The sequence below is a fragment of the Pyrgilauda ruficollis genome, unplaced genomic scaffold, assembly GCF_017590135.1.
Source record: "Pyrgilauda ruficollis isolate IOZ18807 unplaced genomic scaffold, ASM1759013v1 scaffold135, whole genome shotgun sequence".
NCBI classification, from domain to species: Eukaryota; Metazoa; Chordata; class Aves; order Passeriformes; family Passeridae; genus Pyrgilauda; species Pyrgilauda ruficollis.
This window is the reverse complement of record NW_024511988.1, coordinates 444310-466045: the sequence shown is the minus strand read 5'-3', so window position 1 is coordinate 466045 and position 21736 is coordinate 444310. Positions and strand designations below refer to the sequence as shown.

Below are 21736 nucleotides of genomic sequence, written 5' to 3'. Positions count from 1 at the left end.
CCTTCCCAGGAGCAACATGTACCAAGTGAGGAATCAAAACAGCGGCTGAAGCGCCCCTGTGGAAAGCTCTTGGTGTTTATGGGGTTGTGTCTGGTGGTCAGGATGGGAGATGGTTCTCATGCTGGTCCTGCTGGGCTCTGCATCTGTCTCTGATGGGGTTTCGGTGCAGAACTGGTGGAGAATCTGTCGTGTACTTGTCTCATGGGGCGCAAGAGCTGTGGGGTTATGAAGCCATCCTTTAGCAGGAGCTCTGGCTGTGGGTGGCTGGGGTGGAGCCCTTGGAAGGAGCCAGGGGGAGCCAGGAGTGGCAGTGCCAGCTCAGGCAGCGTGTTTGTGTTTCCATGCCAGCTCCTGCTTCCATGTCAGCTCGTGTTTCCATGTCAACTCAATGCTCAGGAAGGTTTGGGGTAGAATTACGTGGCTCTGCAAATGGGTGATGATGCTTAATTAGTGGGGAAGTTTAGAACCTTCTTTAGCCAAAATGATGGTGGCCTCCCACAGATCTAACTCCCAGGGTCAGTGGGCTCCAGGCACAGGTGAGAAGCAAAGGAAGCTCAGCCCTGTGGTCATCAGAGCAACCAGCACAGTCAGCCTCTGGGAGCGTCTGGCATTAAGTGGCAGAGATGAAACCTTCCTGTTCCTGTGGGAGTGCAGGAAAGCTTCTGGTGGTGTCCTTGTCTTGGCAGGCCCTGTGGGATGGGGAAATGAGCCACCCCCAGAGTGAGCACAGAGAACACAAACCCCTGGGTGCCCTTAGCCCTGTGCCACCAGAGCGCTGCTTGGGGCAGCCCGGCTGAAGGTGTGTCATTGCTTTAACTCACAAAAGTTTTATCCTGATGTGGGCAGTGGGCAGCTCCATCTCCTTGCTTTCTCCTAAAAAGCAGCCTCAGCCTCGCTGTGCTGTGAACTCCAGGGGTGTTTGGTGTGTTTCCTCTGCTCTGAAATGATGTTGCTCTTTGCTGCAGGTACCTCACCCACGTTCGAGCCGCCTCTCCGCAGGACCTGGCTGGGGGCTACACGTCCTCCCTGGCTTGTCACCGGGCCCTGCAGGACGCTTTCAGCGGGCTCTTCTGGCACCCCAGTTAGCCAGGGAGCAGCAGCCTGTGACCGAGGGACAGCCAGCGGGGCGAGGAGCGACCCAGGGCAGCAGAGGCGGGGCAGGATCGCTGCCGTCTGCACCGGCCGGGCTGCGCTCACTGCTCCGCGCCCCCCTCTGCTGCACAACCGGCTGCGTTTAAGTGAAAAAGGGAAAAACCAAACCCCCTCTGCTCCAGAGCTTTGTAAAATGGTAGATACATTCTTGTGGAGGGGGAAACTCGTTAGTCATGTGGCACTTTGCTGAGGGAGGCTGAAGAAATAAGCCACATCTAATGGAAGATGTGAATAACTCAGCTGTGTATGTTTGAGGCTTAAAGAAATACACTTGTAAATTTTTTTTTTAAATAAAGCCAGACTTTAATAAAGTTTGTGGTTTTACTCTTATTGCAGGGTTTTATTTGCACAAGCATTTAAATGCCATTTTGATTATAACATTTAGTGTCAATATTCAAGCCTGCATTTTCTTCCCATAAAGCTAGTTTTCCCAGTTTAGACAAGTGGGTTTTTCCTCCTGCCAGCTGGATGAGACAAGAAACTCTGGAAATATGCTGACACAGCTCTTGTGTGGGATCTTTCCTCTGTGTGCCACTTGGTTCTTACCTTTGCTTGGAAGAAAAGCTTTAGCTCAAGGTTTTCAGCTGAGGTGCTCTAAAAGCAATTTAAGAAGCCTCAATACAAGGTGAAGTCACTGAAGTAGTCAAAATTGTGGGGCTCCCTTTTGGGGTTTGTGTGTTTGTTTTGCTTTTGTATGTTTGCTTTGCTTTTGTATGTTTGCTTTTTCCTGTTTCTCTCCATTTGCAACTTTTCTGTTATAAACTCAGGAGTTTCTTTAGGTGGGAACATCCCTTTGGCTTTGGGGATGATCCCTGCCACCTGATGTGATCCTTTTTGTATTCCTTGCCTGCTCCTTGTAACGGAGCCTTGACCAACTGCAGGAGGTGGGAAGCTGCTCAGGACAGCCACCCTGGGCCATGTTTTACAGGCCACCTGCTCATAGCTGTTGAATCCTGTTCTGAGGAGTGCACTAGATGGATGTATTTTTCTATACTGTAATAAAGAGAAGAATGAGATCAATTCCAGACTTGGTGTTTTCTTATTAAAGAAAATGGGGGCAGATGGCAAAATTTCCATTGTCCTTTGAAATCCCCTTGGTTGTGCCCAGAACTGCTGTTGACAGGGAATGTCACTGAAGGCAGAGGTAAGGAGATCAGATCCTTCCCTCCTCTATTCTCCTTTCTTCTCCCCTTTCCCAGGCTCACCCAGACTGGCAAAGATGCACCTCACCAGTGATCTCTTCATATTTACTTTGGAAAGCCCCAGGTCATGTCCTAATGAATGCAGAACTGCATATGCATATTAATATTTATAATTTCAATACACTCAATAACTTGTGTGTAGCTTGGCTATTATTTATTATGCCTTTTCTTGTACACAGAACTGGCAACTGCACAGAAAGCTGGAAAACCCTGGTTATGAGCACAGTGATGTATCTGCTAGACTGGTATCTGAAGTTATGCTGCTGGAGTAACACTGGCCTTCAGTCCTTCAGGGAAAAAAACTTGTACCAGTTCAAATCCTTCCCTGCCCTGGGACCCTTTAGTGAAAATCAGAGTTACATATTTTACAGGCTTGGCCCAGAAATGGTGATCCAAGCCTGGTTTGGGTTGGTGCAGTGGTGCCAAGCCCTAAACTGGGGCTGTGGAGCAATGTGAAGTCCCAGGGACCCGCAGTCTGTGTCAGGAAGGATCCCAGGGTGGCTGCACCATTCCAGAGTGGTGGAGGAACTTCTCACTCCAGCAGTGTTTGTGGGGGCCCCAGAGAACAGGAGCTGCCTTCAGATGTTTATGGAAAGGGGGAGGGCAGCAGCTGGAGAGCAGCAGAGGTGTCAGGAGACAGGACAGGCAGCAGAGCAGCAGCGGGGCCGGGGCAGAATCCCAGCACAGCCGAGCCTGGGAGCAGAGCACTCACAGGCTGGAGCTGCAGGGTGGTGCTGAAGGGCTGAGCAGGAGTGCTGGGGCTCAGGGCAGGCCAGGGAGGAATCAGGACAGGCTCCTTGGGGATTGATAAATGAGATCCTGCAGGAACCCGGCTGCGAGGGCCGTGCAGCCAAGGGAAGGAAAGGCCGGCACACGGAGGCACCAGCAAAACAAATCCGTGGCCCTTGGTGGCGTTTGGGTGAGAACCAAAAATGCAGCAGGCTGCAGGCTCAGGGCTGGGGCCACAGCAGCAGGGCCAGCAGGGTGACAGACATCTGGTTGCTGGGCGTGAGCTCAGAGCCTGGGCTGAGGGAAAATATCTGAAACTGAGAGGGCGAGCCGAGTTCTCCGGCCAAATAAACTATTTGTGGTTGACATTGCCCAACAATAGTTTGGATGGGTAAGAAAAGGAAATCAAAGGCAGAGGCTTTTCAAATCCCTGCAGAATACAAGCAGCCAGCCAGAAAGATCATCCAGGGACTGCAGCAGGGGAGCACGCAGAGGTGGGGAGAGCTGGGGGGGGGGCAGAGGCACAAAAGCCACGGGAGGACACGGTTTCAGGAGGACAGAACTGTTTTTCAGGTGCTGGTTTCAGCCTGGAGCTGCAATGTAAGCATGAACTTCATCTATAAATGTGCAAAAGACATTAAAGTCTTTCTGGCTCTAACCATGGGCAAACACTAGTTAGGAGTCAACTAATCCCTAACTAAATCTTGGTGTTAAAAAGAATTTTTTACTCAAAACCTCAGGATGTTGGGCTATCTGGTATCTCAGGTTAAGCTTTTGAAAGGTTACCTTGCTTACACAAGAGCTGTTTGTGCATCTGCTAACCATAATCCAATATTCTGAAACCAGAACATCTGTCAGGGAGAATCCAGGGCAGGGATTGTATCAGTCACCTTCCTAGACCTGACAAGACATAAAAGTCTGTTCTCCCCACAACCTGGACATTATCAAAACGCTACAGCAGAAAACTACCCCAAGCCCTGCCACTGAGTTAGCACAGGGCATGAAACAATAGAGAGCAGGCAAGTACCGAAACACATTTATTACAAGAGAATAAAGTTTTAATTTTTTGTAGTAGCAATTTCAATCGATCCCACAATGAGAAGAAAAGGTGACTGCAGGAAGCAAGGCTCCCAAAAGAAAGCTGCAACTCGATGGGAACACAGCTCTGCTCCTTATAACTCAAGGAGTAAAACAGAGACACCCCAAATACCCTTTACACAAACTAAGGTGGTCACCATAGCTCTGGTCTTCAACTCAGTACCTTCTCTTCTGAAGAATCTTGGCTGGTACAGAGACGTTTTGAGGCTGGTTTTGCTGGAAAAGGTTAGAAGAAGTAAGTTATTTAATGTACAGTAAACAGACTGACCTACCACAAGCTCTGGAAAAGGGAGCTCTCTTAAGGGATTTAACAGGAAGAGATGAGAGGTAAAATCAGGATTAACAGTCACAAATGAAAACTCTTTGAGCAATAATGGGGGTCTTTACTGAAAGCCAAAAAACACTTTCCAAAAATCTGTATGGAGCTACATTTTGACCTACATTTCAGTGCTACCCAATAAGAGCATAAAAATAAGTTTCATGGCATTAAAGATTTATAAAAACCCTCCTTTCCTCCAGTTCATGTACCTGCAGACTGAGAGCCTCCCTCTGCTCCCTTTGTCATGTAGTGCAAAGCCCAAGATCACTGAAACCAACAGTTTCTTAAATGAACAATTATAAACAAAAAAAAACCCTACAAACAATCAAATCCAGCACTGAAGATCTCCAAGGGTATCTGTGTCTCACTTAAACTCAATCAGGCACAGAACCTGATTCTGCTGAGGTGGTGACTCCAGACCTCACTGAGCGTGTGAGCATAAGGAGAAGGTCAGAGCTGGGACCAGTCCCTTGGAAGTGCACTGATCCGGGCAAAAACACAGCTCCAGTTCGGAAGGACTGAGCTAACAGAGACGTGTGCTTGGCATTAGATCACAGAGCCACTGAATATCCTGCACTGGAAGGGCCCACAAGGATCACTGAGACCCCATCCTCCCTCAGCCTCAACCTGAGGCATAAAGGTCTGGTTTACGGCCTGTGGGGTGATCCTGTCCAGTCCACCATTTTTCTGGGGAGGCTCATGCTGGGATCAGAGGAGCAGGCTGCTGTTACAAAGCGAGGAAGCCCTGCAGCTGCTGCACACGTGCGGGCGCTCGGTCCTGTGGCCACCTCCGCGCTCAGCGCCACATCCACGCCGCTGTCACGCGCCTGGAGTGGCCCACGGGGCTGAGCAGGTGGGACCAGCCTGAGGCAGCACAAGGTGCAGCCTGAAATCCCAATGCCACGTGGGAGGTTGCTCCTTACCTTCATCAGGGCAGGGCCTCTTGTAGAGCACATCTGCTGGGATCCGGAAACTGAGGCACAGCATCTCCTTGTTGGGCGCCACGTTCCTGACCAGGAAAGTGGAACAGCGTCCAGCCAGGGAGGTTCCCAGCGCAGCTTCCGCTCGCTCCTGAATGTCTCTGGCTGGGTTGCTGTGTTTGGAGAACCCGTAGCAGTGCACAGTGGGAAGGTCAGCAGGGCTGCAGGGCTCCCCGACCAAGAGATGTCTGAAAACATCCAGGAACTCCACAGCCAGAGCTGGCAGATTCATCACTATGTGGAACGCGGGTTTCTGTCCTTCCCTCTGGAGCGGGAGCTCTTTGCTGAGCTCCTCCCTCACCGGCCCCCGCAGGAAGTCCCTGCCGTCCATGTTGAACGCCTTCACCCTGGTGTCCACTTTGTTGAGCCTGCAGTTGTGCAGGAGCCAGGCGTAGGACTCGGGGTTGAGGTCGTTGGCAAACACTCGGCACTTCCTCTTGGCCGCCGGGATGGCGAAGGGGCCGACGCCGGCGAAGACGTCGAAGAGAACATCGCCGGCCCTGAGCAGCTGCACTATGCGGCCGTGCTCGGTGGACAGGCGCGGGTTCCAGTACACTTTGGAGAAATCCAGTTCATAGGCAATGTTGTTTTCTTTGACCTGGAAGTCCAAAACATTTGCTTAAGCCTCTGTGTTCAAAGAGCAGGCAGATTGAAGCATTATCACTAGTTAAGAAAATTAAAAACCAAGGAAGGTGCCTTATCGAAAGGTAACGTACATCAGCACTGTCCCACTGATAGCATATGTGAATCTTAAATAAACAGATCAGCTATGCAATCAAATAAACAGATCTTAAATCTTTAACAGATCAACTCATCAGAAACAGCCATGTCCCCAGTGTCAATCCTGACTTTATGCAGGTCTCAATCACCAGGTGGAAATAAAGCAGCAACTTAAAACGACCCTACAAAAATCTGAGGGTTTTCAAGAGCTTTGTGGCTGGCTGACAACTCCTTTATTGAAAGCAGACCTTGGAAAGATGCCCCAAGCCCTGCTTTGTGAAGTGCACACAGTAAATAAGTGTCTGAGAATGATAGGCCCAAGAACAGTAACAGTCAGCCAAATTCAAAGCCACTGGGAGCCAGTTCTGCAGCTTGAAAAATACTGTATTTCATCTCCCAAGGTGACAGAGTCTGGAAGCTGATCCAAACCCAAGCTTTGGGATGACCACTATCTCAAGAACAGACCTGAAAAGGAACAGTATTTATTCAGATGAGAATGGGATGCAAGCTAATACTCTCTTTGCACCAGCATGTGGAATTGTCTGATTCCAAAGTAACTTGGGATCCAGATCACCACATCGTTTGCTTTGCCAGCAAGAAACACTCTGAAGTGTGTCTGCACTCCTGGATGCAGCTCCACGGTGTCCGGGTGCGTGGTGACACCATCCGTATAATATTCAGTTGTCACTGCTGCCTTGACAATCCAGTGGCCTTCTCTCTGCATGAACAGGATGTTCCACCAAGCTATTCAACTTTTTATTTGGAAATCTCATGTTTTCTCCTTTGAAAGTATAAAGCTGCTAACAGATAAGAGAAAATATTTTTGTGGAAGCAGTGGCCAAGTTTCCATTTACAGACAAGAAACCCTATGTGAAGCACACTTGGCAGTTACACAGTGATTACACCTGATAAATGTCAGAGCAGAGGAGACAGAAGGTTTGTCTCGCTGCTGACAGGAGAGGAAAAAGGCAAAGGCAAAATGCTGCCCAAGTTGCAAAGTTGGTGAGATAGAAATTTCTGTACCAGCCACTGTACAAGGCTTGGTGAAATCAGGAAACTGGATTTTCTTAGATCAAATCCACATCATTAAATCTAGGCTGTGAACTTGGAAGAATACAAGCCTTCCTGATCCCTGTGGGTGAGTTTGCCCTTGGCAAACCAGGACAAAGGAATGCAGAAGTAACAGCCAACCCTTAGGCTCAGTCAGGGGTCAGGAAGAGCACTGTGCACAGGAATGGCCTCAGCAGCATCCCTGCACCACACCTCTCCAGAAGATTCCTTTGGGTTTTAGCACATTAAATTTAAAACACCAGGGGGAAAAGGCCTGTACCTTGGTCACCAGGTTGTTCTCTCCAGCAAGCACTTCCATTTCAAAATTCCTGTATGTGCTGTCGATAATATTGGTTTTATTTACTACACAGGTGACTCCTGGATTCTTGTCCATTATAACCTGGCCTGAAAGAGAGGGTGGGAGATAATTATGGTTAAGGGACCAGGACCTTTTAATGTTCTACAACATCCACAGCAAACCTGCTGTTTACAGCTGAATTAACAAAAGTAAGTGTGTGTTGGAACAGCCTCCCTCTAATGACCCAGGGCTGCAGCTGTGCCCTTCCAAGGCACACTTCACCCGGGCCCAGGGCTCAGTGCAGTGACAGCACCACAGTGAGAGAACTGTGCCCCTCAGTACAGCAACTTTTTAATATAAAATGGCACAAAAACCTTTGACAGCACCACAGTGAGAGAACTGTGCCCCTCAGTACAGCAACTTTTTATATAAAATGGCACAAAAACCTGAGAGGAGCTGTTTCACCTACCAATCAAGTGTCTGTAGGGCAGCTGGTGATCCCTGAGATTCAAATGAGCAATGTGGCCAACACGGCTGAATCCAGAGGTGACCTCCTGACCCTCGGGAAGGACGGCTCGCAGGATCTCCTCCGACTTGAAATTCTCATAGCTCAGCTCCAGGTGGTACTTGCAGACCTCAGCAGGGACACTGAGCTGTTTCAGGACCTGCTGCTCTGGCTCTCCTAATGAGAATTCCGGTACTTTATGAGGATCCAGGATAACAAATCTACTGTCCTCATCCTCTGGATCCTCCAGCACCCGCTTGAGGCCGGGGCGCTGCAGTACTGATTGCTTTAGGGACTTCAGCACACTGTGCACAATTTCTTTCTTGACTTTAAGAGCTGGAACAACCACTGTCCTTCTGAAAGCCTCTCTGTTGAGCAGTGTCATCCCACGCACTCCAGGATGTGGCAAATACAGCTCTGGATTAGTTTTATCCTCCACGGTTTCGGGCATTGTGAACAAAGTGTTTTTTTTAACTACTACAAAGAGCCCAGGTATTCTGCCAGAATGTGGTGCCAATAGCATCCAAACTGCTGGAAATGATGTATTTGATGCAGCTGTCCTAAAATGATTAGTTTTCAGTAGTCTGGCACAGAATCCCAATCTCCACAAAGTCCTAGAAGAGAAATTATTCATTTTATAGACATTATGTAATCATTCCATTTAAAAGGCTGCAAATCACATGGATTTGCTGTTCTCTTAAACCAGAATTTCCATCTGTACCAAACAATCCACAATAGCTTAGTAAAGCTCTTTATTATGAAATATATGCTGCAAATTTGTTCTTTTGCAAACGTACTTTTAGACTTAAATGTTAACTGACTTCAAGCGGCGAGATAATCCCCTCCTGCCAAAAAACAATGACCTCTCTTTGTTCTAATAAATGTGATATTAATCTCAGTAAGCCAAATGGAAAGATTTCTACTGTCTTGATCCTACTCCTGTTGGATCCCTCCTGTGTCTGGTAAAATTCATTACCAAGCCGTGGTTACTAGAAAACAGTTATTAGCAACAGTGGTCATGATCCCTCTGTGGTGATTTCTGCCTCCCATGCCCCAGGGTAAGGAGTTCCATGCTCTGTGAGATCTTGGCTCCATGAGGTGCATGCCACAAAGGTCATTAATTAAATGCAGTGTCCCCCATAAGGTCCAGAGGAGCATCAGGAATGTCTGTTCCTGCCACTGAGCCCTGGTTCAACTACAGGATGGAAACTTGAAAAGTGGCTTCACGCTTCTCTAAATGCTTTCCTCCACTAGAGACAGACCAAAAGGGCCCAATTTTCTGCCTTGGCACTGGCTGCTCCAAGGCAGGAACCAATGGTTTAGGCGGCGCTGGAGGCTGGCGTTTCTCCTGACTTTTTTAAAAGCTTGTTTTGAGAGAGAGGCTCTGCCAGGAAATCGGTTCTCTTGCTGCCTCCCTCAGCCCTGCCCCTCTCCAGGGTAACAGCAGGCCGTGTGCTCCGTCCTTCACAGCCCTGCCGTGCCCAACCCTGCCAAGGCCGGTCCTGCTCCCAGCCCTGCCCAAATCCCGGCTCCCGCCGCACTCCGGACACCTCCGGGCCCCCCTGCCCTGAGCCAGCCTTTAGGCACAGCATTCCCAGGCCTGCTGACAGGAGACATCCCTCATCCAGAGGCCTGAGCATCCCTGCCTTTCCTGGGGCATTTTCCTGCGGGTGGTGTGGTTCTCAGAGAATCGAATCGCCTGGAAAAGACTTTTGGGATCACCGAGTCGAGCTGTGACCGAGCAGCCACCGTGGCCCGGGTGCCTCGCCCCATCTGTCCCCAAACACCTCCGGGACAGTGACTCCCCACCTTGCCGGACATGTCTGATCACCTTTTCTGTGATGAAATTCTTCCCAATGTCCAAACTAAGCCTTCCCTGGCGCAACTTGGGGCCATGTCCTCTCATCCTGTCGCCTCTCGGTACTGGATTAAACCCGTAAGACAGAGCCGCCCGCAACGCTGGATCCGGCTGGAAGCCACTGCCGCCACCTTCCCAAGGCACCCATGGAGAGACACCATCGCTTCCCTCAGCACCAGGATCCCCGATTATCCCGTTCTCCCCTCAGGGAATGTTCTCCCCTCAGGGAATTCTCTTCCCCCCCGCCGCCCCCGCCCTCACCTCATGCCGGGCCCCGCGCGCCGCGCGCGCGCGTCATCGCCGCTGCGCCAGGCGGGGCGGGGCCGGGGCGGTGACCACGCCCACAATGCCCCGCCCCTCCATGTCCCCTCGGCGGGGCGGGCACGGGGTGCAACGGCTCCGCCCCTCGCGTGTGGCCACGCCCATGCTACGACTACGCCCGCCGTTGGCCCCGCCCCCGGCCCGCCCTTCGGAGGCGCTCGGCGGGAGCGGGGGGCGATGGCGGCGGCGCCGCCTTGGGGGTCCGGGCGGGTCCGGCCCCTGCCCGCCCGCGGCTGGTACCTGTCGGCCCGCGAGCGGCGGGAGGAGGACGAGGAGGAGGAGGAGGACCGGGAGACCGCCCCGCTGCTGCCGCCGCCGCCGGGCAGCGTGCGTGTGAGGGGCGGCGGGCAGGGAGCGCCCTGAGGGGGCTGCGCTGGGTGCTGAGGGAAGCTCGGGGAGCGCGGGCTCGCAGGGCGGGCGGGACGCGGCCGTGCCGGGCGGCTCCGCGCTGACAGCACCGGGGAGGGGATAACACCTGGAGCGGGGGAAGGAGCCCCGTGGCTGCTCCTGATCCCTTCGGTTCCCTGCGTGCGGAGCGCTGGAAGCGCTGCCGTGGGCACTGCTGGAGCCCGCAGGGAGAGGCTGCTCCCAGCCGGGAATCCCGCTGTGCTCCGCGGCTGTGGGCGTCTGGAGATGCGCGCGGGGCGGCACGCAAATCCTTCCTTGTGTGTGCACAAGGATTTGAGTCGTTTTAGAATGAGAAGTGAGATTTCCGATTAAAGAAGGAGAAGTTGACTGTTGTCCCCTCCCTTGAATTTAATTTTAGGAAAGATCAAAAGACCTGTTTGGCTAATTGTACTTTTTTTTTTCTTTCTGTCCTATTCACAGAGTTCTTCAAGTCATGGTTCTTCCTTTGCTTTCTCAGTGTTTAACTTAATGAATGCAATCATGGGCAGTGGGATACTTGGCTTATCCTATGCCATGGCCAACACAGGAATCTTGGGGTTTAGGTAAGTTTTCAGTTTCTACATATACTCGTTTTTAAACTCCCCTTGTAGGTTTAAATTGAACAAAACTTGATTACTGAGACTCCTGTGCAAATCTGAGGAAGAAATAAATAGCTTGTGCCTTTCAGAATTGTTGATTAAGATCTTCCCCTTTGTGATTTAATCATTGAGGTCTGACCTAATAGAAGTCCTACCCAGATGTTGCATTAAATTGCCACAGGGTGGCAATTTCTTGGCCATTACCCCTGAGAGATTGATATTTTCCTTTCAGAACTGTGATCTCCTTTAGCTCCAGCAATGGGCCTTGTGGAATAGGGTGGATATGTGGCTGAAAACTGGGAATCAACTCATGCTTTTGTTTGCACTTCTGCTTGTTGCAGGTGCTGACCTGTGGGTAATGGGGCCAAAGTCACTGGAATTGTCACTTTGACCATTTCCTAAGCATTGGCTTCTCTTCACTGGGGGATGTGTTTGTGTATATGTGAACACACAAACTCCCATGGTTATGGCCATTCTGTAATCCACACATCAGGGCAACTTGACAAGTACTGGGAAGATGAGAGACCACGTGAACCACAGTCAGCAGATAAAAGCCATAAAATGAGGAAATCTTGTAGCCTAGTTCTTGCAAGAGTAGCATTCTTAAAGCTGGAAAGTGCATTGTACTGTAAAAGTGCTTAATTGTGAATATTTTGTGGTTTTTAGTGTCTTGCTGCTGATTGTTGCCAGCCTTGCTTCTTACTCTGTGTTTCTTCTGCTCAGTATGTGCACTCAGACTGGTAAGTGAAAAGGATTTATCTAACAGTGAGCTCTGAAATATTTCCTCAGTTTTATCACAGAGACGTGACCCAGTATAAGGATTGTAGTTAACAGTGGTGTCTGACTGACTGACCTTTAAATAATTCATGTTTTTAACAGTTAATATCTGCCATTTAAAAACAGGATTTTGAGTCTTTTTATGCAAAACCAATGCCAAACTGACTGGTTTCTGCTTTTTTAAATTATTTTTTTTCCAAATGCCTCTCTTATCTTTCCAGAGAGGTCCTGTATCTCTGCAGCAAAATTATTTTGTGCTGGCTGAACCTCACTATTTCAGTGTGTGCTTTTGCTTCCAGTGAATGATTAAGAGCAATAAAATAGCAGCCTTTCATTCTCCTAGGAGTAGTACATATGTTTTTGTCCGTGGTTTGCAATGGACACCTTTGAGGTTTTTCAGTCATATTGGATTATCATTATTCTCGTGGTGCTTTAGAGATGCAGCTTACAGAGCATTTTTGATGCTGAATGAGAAGTCCTGTTGCAGCCCTTGGAAAGTGCACTGCTTTGAGACAGTTCAAACAGCCCATTCTAATACCTGCAGTCAAATCTGCTCCTGTTGTAATTCCTGCTTCTTTTAATTGCTACTGAGACAACTGAGTCCTTCCTTGACTTCTCCCACACAAAGATCATGTTACAGCAGGAAGTCTCCCTGCTTATTGTTTCCCTCTCATCTGATTTCCTCTCTTTTCAAAGGTGGTGGGAGAAAGCTTCTGCCTCTTTCCTTTGTTTTCTTTAGCTGCCTTTGGTCTCTCAGATGATTGCTTCCTGATTCTTCTTAGATCTGCTGCTCCTGTCCCCACCTGTTGAGTGATCTTCTTCATACATTCTTAAAAAACACCCCCTCAGAGGTAGGGTTACTTTTATGGTTGGTATTGCTGGCTGCTTGGTTATTTGGGATTAAGTCTTTGGTAATTTTTTTCTCCTTTTGGAATGCTGCTTATTAGAAAGGAATCAGGACTTGAAAAATGAAGCTAGAGAGGTACATGAGAAGCAAAAAAGGGGGGACTTCAGGTAATTTGAGTGGCCTTTTTAACCTCTTACTTCAGGTGAAAAGTTCTGTATTTTATGGGCATTAAGTGGCATTAAGCTGTTGTCTAGTAAAAAAAATAATTAAAGAGATTCTTGCAAAAGAATTATGATGAGGGGGAGAACTAAGGATTTAAGTTTATTGAAGTGAGAAGAGTTTGGATGTTCTGAACTCAGAGGCCTGATATGCAAGAAGGGTTTAATTCCTCAGTTCTTGTCCAAAGGCAAGAGTCCACCTCAGGAAAGCATTTTTGAAATGCATGCAGCTGAAGTGTCAGGATGAAGAATTCCTCTAGTCTGAAACTAATAATTAGTTATCACCTAATGCTGGCAGGTAGGACTTGCATCAGAAATATGTCTAGATAAGTTTGTTGGATTTATGACCTTTTGTGTTTTGATTTTTTAAAATAAGATTTGAGATTATATTTCCTGTAATTCCTGTCAGCTATTGAAGTAATTAAATGTTAGATAGCATTCCAGTTTTTTCCTTGGAGTATTGTCTTTAAAAAGTGGGAAATACAACCTTTATACCTTGACAAAGTAAAGTCTCTGTACATGTTTGATTTCAAAGTACTTAATTAAACTTTTTCTTTAAAAAATCTGTTTTAATTTAATCCATGGGAAAAAATTGGAAAGAAATTTTGGTATTTTTATATTAAAAACAAGCTAGAAAAAACTAAAAGGTGATGAAGAGAAACCATTGAAAGTGTTTGTAAACTATTATTTAGGAAAGAGGTGACCTATAAAACACCTTCTGAAAAGAAAGCACTAACACTAGTTCCATTTCAAACAGAGGCCAGGATTTATTAAGCACAGGCAGTTTAGTTGCAGTTCAAAAATAAAGAAGCGTCTTCAGTTACTCATTTATGTTGTTCTGGACTTTGACAAAATCAAGTGATTTGTGTAGACCAAAAGGCTTAGCAAAAAAAATATTGCCAAGTGTCGAGTTGAGATTAGTTCAGTCAGTGTTTGTCCTGGTGTTAATTCAGTATGACCTGTGTTGTTTTGGGCTGATAAAGGCTAAGATTACTCTGTACAGCAGAGGAATTGGGAATTTAAGTGGGATGAACTTTGAAGTTTTGTGGCTGTTTTTTTTCCTTTTCATTTTAGGAGTCAGTCACAAATATTGCTGGTACTATACTTGCCCCTTCACATTTAAAGGGATAATTGAGTGTTAATAACATGATAAAAAATAAGCTAATCAGGCAGAACTTACTTATCTTTATATAAATTGCACTAAATATTTTGTTCCATATATTCTTGAAATTACAGAAGTAATGTGATCAAGTAATATGGTTTCCCAGTGTTCACAGGACTAAACTGATTACACAAACAGTTATTACAGAAAATACTCTAAGGTTTCATATTGCTCTTTTGGAATTGTGTGGAAAATTTTGTTCTCTTTGCTCGTAACTCCTCATGCATGTGTGCTGTATGTTTATTACCATGTGGGAAAAATAACTGGCTCTTAAATATGTTTACATTTTTCTGATTTTTTTTAATGGCAATGAATATGGCTACCTAAAATGCTTTTTTTCCCTTGTGATCAGCTGCTTTATAAATGGAAATTAGGAAAAACACAGGGTAAAATCTAGTAAGACATATTTTTTGTTTAATTATGTTTGTTAGATATCGTGCAGGTTTGTGCTGAGCACTGACTCTGGTCCATTTAATTTTGTAATTTCATCTCTATTGTCATAGTGTGCCAGTGTCTGTAGTAGAGCAGAATGGAAAACACTGCCCTTGAGAAAATCATAGGAGAAAATTCACAAAGTTCTGTTGGGTTTGGTTTCTGTTTGTTTTTGTTCTGTTCTGTTGCCCTCTGGGGCACTGATCTGATTGTGTGCAGAACTCCATTGAAATAAAACCACCTAAGCTTGGGCACGTCTGAGGCTCCAGTGCTGCCATCTGATCTCCGTGAGGTGCCTGTGTCTCCCAAGCCTTGTGTCATTTACTCAGAGGATGGGGCTTCACTCAGGTGTGAAAAGCTCGGCTTGCACAGCTGAGCCCTCAATTAAGATGTGACAGGAGCAGTGTTGTACCAAACAGAGCCAGGGAAGAGAAACCAGGTGTCCTGACAACACAGTGATGTGGGTCTGAGATGAATTTTACCTCTGAGCCATTCACAGGTGTTCTGTTATATCCCAAGAAATGAATGGTGTTTCTCAGAAAACTTTCATCTTTTTGATACTGCTCGAGTTTCTAATAACAAAATACAGATAACAATGAGAGGCTTTAATATGAGTTCCTTCTCTCTGAGAAGGGATTGTTTTGAGTTGCCAGCAATAATAGAAATGAGCTTCAGCTAAAACCCAGCAAAGTTATACAGGAAACCACAGGCTGTTTTCATGTAATTATGTAAGTGGGGTGCAGGTAAGGGCAGGATTTTTGTTTTGCTTTGGGTTTTCTTTTGGGTTTTTTTTAATAATAGGTTTCAACCAAAGAAGGTGTTTACCTTCAGCTCTGTTGAAAATAGAAAAGGCCTCTAGTTCTTAAAAGCTGGAAAGGTGGTAATGTTTATATTTGTAGAAAGATGAAAATGTATCTTCTCTTGTCATTCTAATTTTAAAAAAACCTGCTGTTTTAAGAAATAAAATACAGAAATAGCTTATATCTAATTGCTAATGCTAATGACATAATCCTTCACCCACAAAGAAAATCTTTGTGAGAAGGCAATTTGCCATTAATGGACCAGTATTATATTTTAAATATTGCAATTGCAAGTACTAAATTGAGTTTCTGAAGTGTCTCTGAATGTTTGAGCATAGAGCTGTGTTTTGTAGCAGGAGTACAGATGAATGTAAAAGCTATTTTGTAAGTAAAAAATTGCTATGAAATACTATTTTAATTCTGAATTTTATTAATTTAAAAAGGGGAAAAAAGGGTCAAAAAGAGAGCTTTCAGGCTTTTCAAGTTAGAGCTATTTTAGCTCTTTTCTTTTTTTCCCTTACCAACAGCTGTCACTTCTTATGAAGACCTTGGCCTTTTTGCATTTGGATCAACTGGAAGGGTGAGTATTCATTTTTACCTGTTTTTCTTCTAGGTCTCATGCTTCTGATATGCAAATGTTCTTTGCATAATAAATATAAATGAAATTAATAGTATATTACTAACAGCATAGTATGCTGAAAAATCCATTGCAGCCTGAAGCTTTTCACTTGGTTTCAGTTTGTGTGTCTGCTCTGTGGAAACCCAACTTCAGTTAAATTTACACTCCTTAAATGCAAGATTTTGTGCTCTTTTCCTGTCAGCGTTCACTTTTAGTTGTCTGTACAAATCTGCTCACTGGCATTGTTGTCAGGTTGGCTCAAGGTTCAGATTTAGTACAGTCCTGCTTCTGTTTTAAAACTGTTAAGAGACAGTAGGTGATGGATTTGCTGTTGGTGTTTCAGCATTCCATAGGGATCGAAGATAAGGAATGGCTTTTCATGCCATTTCCAAAAAGGAACAGCTAAGAGTACATAGGATGCATGTTATTTGTTTCCTTTTGTTTAATAAGCTCTTCACATGAATGTTTCTTACTTGTTTTATCTCATGATTATAAAAAAAAAAAACCTCAAAAGACCAAAGTAACCGAACAAAACCACCATCAGACACAACCATTTCTGATACAAGAGTAACCAAAATGTTAGCTGTTATTTTTTTGGTAGTGTGGTCTGAATCTCTCCTAATAGTGATGTTACTGCCTGTGAATACTGCACATTTAATGTTGTGAATTCTGTGCTCTGTGTTCAGTTAAACCTTACTGAAAACAGGTTTTTTACCACACATGAGTGTGATTTTAATGTTTTACTGTAACAGTGCAAACGTTTTAAAATTAGTTAGCCTTAACAGGTTAGAGACTGCTTTCTTTTATCTAAATGTCGGTGAGAATTAAACCTGAGCTATCAGGTGTTTGTAAGGCTTCCATTAGCATTAATAAGCAGATGAGTGTAGTCTGTGGATCAGTATTTATTGATCAAATTAACAAGTGATCAACCTCAAGAGATAGTAAATCTTGATAACAGCAAGGAATAAGACGTAGTTATTTTTACAGGAGCTGTTCTGTACACATCAGCCATGAGCCATTACTTGAAAAAGTCATAGAAATGTAGAGCTTAAGTAGGAACTAAAATGTGACTTCCTCTGCCTTTGCCCTGAAGCAGGGCTGAACATACATAAACCATTCTTGGCAGATGCTTGTCTAATCTGTTAAATAAAAGTTTAAGTGAAGGAGATTTCACAGCTTCACATCATAGTCAATGTGTGTATTTTTTTTTTTTTAATTCTTCTTAATATACTGTTTCGTTATTTGCAGTTTAAGTAATCTGTGCTGAAAATTATCTGGCCTTTTATTTTCAGTGTGCATGGAGAGCACTGGAATATTTCTGTGCTGGGAAGCTGTCCTTTTGATGAAATAATCAAAGTTCACCGGGCTTTCCTGGTGAACTGATGTTTTCTGGAACAGTTGTATTTGTTGCTGAAGCATCTTTGATATTTATACACTTTTCTTAAAACTTGCCTGCAAGACAGGCTTTGCTGCTTCTCAGTGTGTTTTCTCAGACTGTTTTCTCTTTGCAATCCAGTAACTCTTTAAGTCCTGTATTTGAGGTCTGTTTCCTGAATGCCTTTTACTGATCTTGTTAATTTTTAGGCTTTTCTACTTCACCACAGCCATTCTGAATTCTCATCTGTCCCTGAATAGTTCTCACTTCAGTCAGGCACAGATGACTTTTTTTTTTGCTTTTTTTCTCTGCAGCATTGCTTAGTTCTGCATCACACATAGGGGATGATACTGCCAGGCCAGTGTAGGACCTGGCTTTAACTGGCAGCTTAGCTTGAGTAAACTACTGGTTAACTACTCTTGAAGTAGAGCAATTACTCATCGTGGTGATTTCCTTTCAAGTGTATTTTTCTGGGATTTGTAAGAATGGAAATATTCTGCTGTTGGAAGATTGCTGATTCTTCCTTTCCAAAGGTGTGAACTATTTGTTTCCATCTATGGCAAATTCCAAGATAACATATTTTTTTTTCTTCCTTTCCTTGGTGAGTTTCGAACTGACTTGTAATTGATTTAAAATGTGAAATTTTTTTTTCAAAAATCCAAATTTGTATTTCTTCTCATTACTGTAGCTTAATTTTTTCCGAGTTGACTTAATGGCAGTGCTCATTTAGGAAATGTCCTATATCAAGAAGAGCAGTGTGCAGAAAGAAGACTGAAGCTCATGATCATGGTATTTTAGAGCTAAACTCAAAAGAAAACATTGGAAAAACTTTTTAGAGCTCATGATCATGGTATTTTAGAGCTAAACTCAAAAGAAAACATTGGAAAAACATTATAGCCACTCTTAGGATTTTTTTTTCAGTTGAAAATTAATATTTTTTTGATTCAGACAAATTTTTCAATAGCCTGTAATAATTTTTGCTTCCATATCAGTCCAGTATGAATAATCACAAGTGCGAAGGAAAAGTCTATCTGGTTTACAAGTTTAAAAAGCAAGGACATTCCTGACAGTCAAAAACATTCAGGAGTGAGGAAGTGCACTCGAGCTTGTACAAATCTCTGCTGTCTGTCTTCTCAGAGACAAATGATAATTTTCATTTTTATTCACCTGATACCAGTTAGAATGCACTTATGTTTTCAGTGATTTAAAAACCTTCTTTTATGCACAGCAGGCTTCACTGTATAATTACTCTTGCTTTGTCTCAGGATAAAAATGTGATATTTTCAGGAAGAATTTTTGTTTCCATGTTCATTTTAGATTGTGCTGGTTTCCATGTGTTAAACTGCTCACTAAGGAGAAGATTCCCTTCCTTTCAGGACCTCTTATCACTGCTCCATCTGGTGTGTTTAAGATAATACACATGTGGTTTATGCCTGCTGTAGACATATGATTTTAGTTATCCTTCTTACCCTTTCTAAAGAAATCAATTTTTTTATAGGTCCTTGTTGCAACTACAATAATTATCCAGAATATTGGAGGTAAGAGACTTCATATGCTCAATATTAAATCTGTGACAGGCTTCAAAGCTCCACGAGCACCAAAGGCAATAATTAAAGTGTTTTTAAGAAACTGATTAAAAGGACAGAAAAGGGAAGGGCTCTTGTGATGGTGCTGAGCAGAAGGGCTGTAGTTGTGGGATAGATGCAGGAATTTTGGGGGTTGTTTCTCTGCCTGTTGCTGCATCCCAGGATGTGGAGCACATCCCTTAGAGCTGCACTGCTCATTGAAAGGAGCTCAAGAAGCAGCATCTCCTCTCTGCTGCTCTCTACATTTGTATCTGGTAGCTGCATTTTATCAGATCATGTGTTTTGGGTTTTGCTGTTGGAACCTGCTTGTGCATTTTAGTGATTTGTGCAGCAAGTGAATGTTTACTTAGCTATGATATTTCATATGTTTTGCATTAATGGGAGTTTTCTTTTTTTAGCTCAATAACTTGTATTTTTGGGGGAGTTTATTTTCCTGACTTACATCATGTGGGTTGTCCACTTCCACTGTTAGTTATTTTGTTTTCCTCGGTACATGGCATAATAAAATAACACTCCCTGTTTTTGTACTTACACAGGTATGCTCACATACTTCACAGTCACTAAGTATTTAGAAATTGTCTGAAAGTAGAACAGTTTGAAGTCTCCTTGAACAATTCTAATTTTTCTTTTGTTGTAAATGTTTTGGATGCTTTCTTTTAAATGAAGGAATTATCTGAAATCTCCCTCCTCTGTTCCCTACCACCATGGGATACCCATGTTCACATACATCAACAGAAGGAAACAGCATTCCAGTGCTGTTCTTCTTTCCTTTAAGATTTCCTGTCAAGTCCAGGTAATTCAGTGATTGCTGGTTTTTGTCACTGTCTAAGCACCTAGAACTAGACAAAGTAACTGTGCTTTCATGATAAACTTGGAATATTTTCTTGTACTAAAAGTTCCAATATAATAAAAGCTGCCCAAATGAAATGGCTATAAAAATCCAAGCATTAATTTTAGGCAGGAGTGACCATAGCAATTCCAAGATTAAGGACTATTTATTCATACAGGTTTTAGAGGATGTTCTGTAGCAGTGAACAAATCTTTTCATTTCCTTTTCCGTTTGAGTGGAACTCTAAATAAACAGTACAAGAGAAGGAGAGGCACACAGAGCAGGTTCTGGAGATTCTGGGATCGTGTACAAGATTTTGTTGTCAGAGGAAATACGACTCTCATTTCTTCCTCATCATAGTTCATAACTTCCTCTGTGCCATTCTTAATAAAATTCAGCTCAGTAGCTCTAGAGCCCCAAACCAGTGCATGCTGGATGCTGCAGTCCAAGTCCCCCATGGCAGGACCAGCTCTGAAGGTGACTGTGCTGCAGGCTGACAGCTCCTAAAAAAACAAGATATGAAGAGTTCTCTTTACTTCTCACACAGCTTTGGCTCTTAAAGAACTGCATGGAAAGAAAAGAATTTTTCTTGTCTTTCTGGTCCTTCTGCAGATTTTACATGGGAGAAGTGTGGAGTGTAGTTTTTTCCTGAGTGGGATCCATGCTGGGATTAAGTGTAAAACCTGGGCTCTGCCTGGTTTGCTGTGTTCCCCTCTCTGTTTTTGTGTCTGGCTGAAGGAACCAGGAGCACGGTGCCTGTTGGGCAGACATCCAGACTCTGTCAACATCTTTGATTTCAGAGGAAGGCTAAAAATAAAATTGTTTTGTGTTACCTCTAACATCATCAGACCTGGATGCGTTGCATCATACGGTATCTTATTTCAGAAGTGATTAGAGAGCGTGAGATAATGAAAGATGGCTTGTGATTAAGCAACTTTACCAGGGTTATTGTCACTATCTGCATCTAGTCTGGGCTTTTTTTCAAGTTTGCTCTGATCCCTTCTAAAAATAGCCTAAATGCAGAAGTGATTTACATTAATTTGTGGTGGAGAGAGCATTTTAGTAATAATTTTAATAGTTATGCTTTCTAATTTGTCATCTTTGTGTTTTTTAAAAAGAAAGCTTAATGTGCAAATTGGAATTTTACATTCTGATTGCATACACTCAGGGATTTGTGTAGACAGGGGAATTGATTTTTTCTATTACCAGGATACCTAAGGGAAAAAAATAAACATTTTTGTACAGCTGCAGGAAAGCACTGATTGGTCAAATTAAGGTTCAGTTTTCAAGTACATTGTTTGGAATTTTAGCATGCATCTCTTACATGAATATTCAACTTTTCCTGCAGATTTTTAATTGTCCCTTTGAAGGCATTTAGTTAATCCATGTAACACAAATACCAAAATCCATTAAAGTACCAAGATTAACTAAGGATGCACCAGAATACTGAGTTGACTTTTCAATATCCAAATCTAAAATTAGAATAATTTTAATACCCAAACTATAGAATATGAGCTTAGAGTGAATATACTTGGAGAACATTTGCCTTGCTTTCTTTATAATGAGTGTGTTCTTGTAATGTAGGTATTTGTTAATGAGAGAAGACAAAGGATTGAATGGGATGGCCAGTACTACTAATTTTTACATTCCATTTCTCAGTTTTTTTGACCCAATCCAGCAGCCCTTTAATGTAAACAATCACGTGAACTGCCTTGATCCTGACAAGGCTGCTTGGTGTGTGGGTGCAGAGAGCACATGAAAAAGGGAACTGTCAAATTGCACTTCCCAGGCTGCTCAGGTTTGTTCACCTGCTCCTCCCAACCCTTTCTTGTCACACATATCTTCCTCTGGAGTGATCTTCCCTATGTCCATT

General features: G+C 44.2%; 3 protein-coding genes across 8 annotated transcripts in view; 2 read left to right on the top strand and 1 right to left on the bottom strand.

Annotated features, from left to right (window-relative positions):
• The window catches only part of MNAT1 (MNAT1 component of CDK activating kinase), a 119532-nt gene extending 117364 nt beyond the window's left edge, over positions 1 to 2168 (top strand). Inside the window, exon 8 of the mRNA XM_041459414.1 lies at positions 966 to 2168. Coding sequence (XP_041315348.1) covers positions 966 to 1086 — 121 coding nt within the window. The 3' untranslated portion in view covers positions 1087 to 2168. The remainder of the gene's footprint in view (positions 1 to 965) is intronic.
• A 1936-nt stretch (positions 2169 to 4104) lies between these two features.
• On the bottom strand, positions 4105 to 10236 carry TRMT5 (tRNA methyltransferase 5). 2 transcript variants are annotated; one of them, XM_041459418.1, is made up of 5 exons: positions 10173 to 10236; positions 8018 to 8667; positions 7531 to 7655; positions 5424 to 6078; positions 4105 to 4397 (listed from the first exon to the last, which is right to left on the bottom strand). In XM_041459418.1, the coding sequence occupies exons 1-5, from the start codon at positions 10175 to 10177 to the stop codon at positions 4333 to 4335; spliced, it is 1500 nt and encodes a 499-aa protein (XP_041315352.1). In that variant the 5' UTR covers positions 10178 to 10236; the 3' UTR covers positions 4105 to 4332. The 2 variants fall into 2 exon arrangements, with proteins under 2 accessions (XP_041315352.1, XP_041315351.1); XM_041459417.1 differs by lacking the exon at positions 10173 to 10236 and adding an exon at positions 9885 to 10159.
• A 163-nt stretch (positions 10237 to 10399) lies between these two features.
• The window catches only part of SLC38A6 (solute carrier family 38 member 6), a 37950-nt gene continuing 26613 nt past the window's right edge, over positions 10400 to 21736 (top strand). For 3 of the 5 annotated variants that reach the window (XR_005954476.1, XR_005954475.1, XM_041459403.1), the window contains exons 1-5: positions 10400 to 10565; positions 11061 to 11182; positions 11885 to 11958; positions 15982 to 16034; positions 18947 to 18986. Coding sequence is in view for 3 of the 5 variants with exons in the window: in XM_041459403.1 (XP_041315337.1) it covers positions 10410 to 10565; positions 11061 to 11182; positions 11885 to 11958; positions 15982 to 16034; positions 18947 to 18986 (445 nt within the window). In the remaining 2 variants the exon portion in view is untranslated. Of the gene's footprint in view, positions 10566 to 10640; positions 10936 to 11060; positions 11183 to 11884; positions 11959 to 15981; positions 16035 to 18946; positions 18987 to 21736 lie in introns of those variants that run through there. The other 2 variants (XM_041459404.1, XM_041459405.1) reach the window with 2 other exon arrangements.

What these genes read in the sequence shown, in the direction of transcription:
- TRMT5 (XM_041459417.1), bottom strand. Translation starts at nt 9,949, where the DNA reads ATGGCCCCAAGTTGCGCCAGGGAAGGCTTAGTTTGGACATTGGGAAGA. An exon ending in AGAATTTCATCACAGAAAAG is followed by an intron (nt 8,668 to 9,884) that starts GTGATCAGACAT and finishes TTTCTCTTCTAG; the next exon opens with GACTTTGTGGAGATTGGGAT. An exon ending in AGAACAACCTGGTGACCAAG is followed by an intron (nt 6,079 to 7,530) that starts GTACAGGCCTTT and finishes TTGGACTTCCAG; the next exon opens with GTCAAAGAAAACAACATTGC.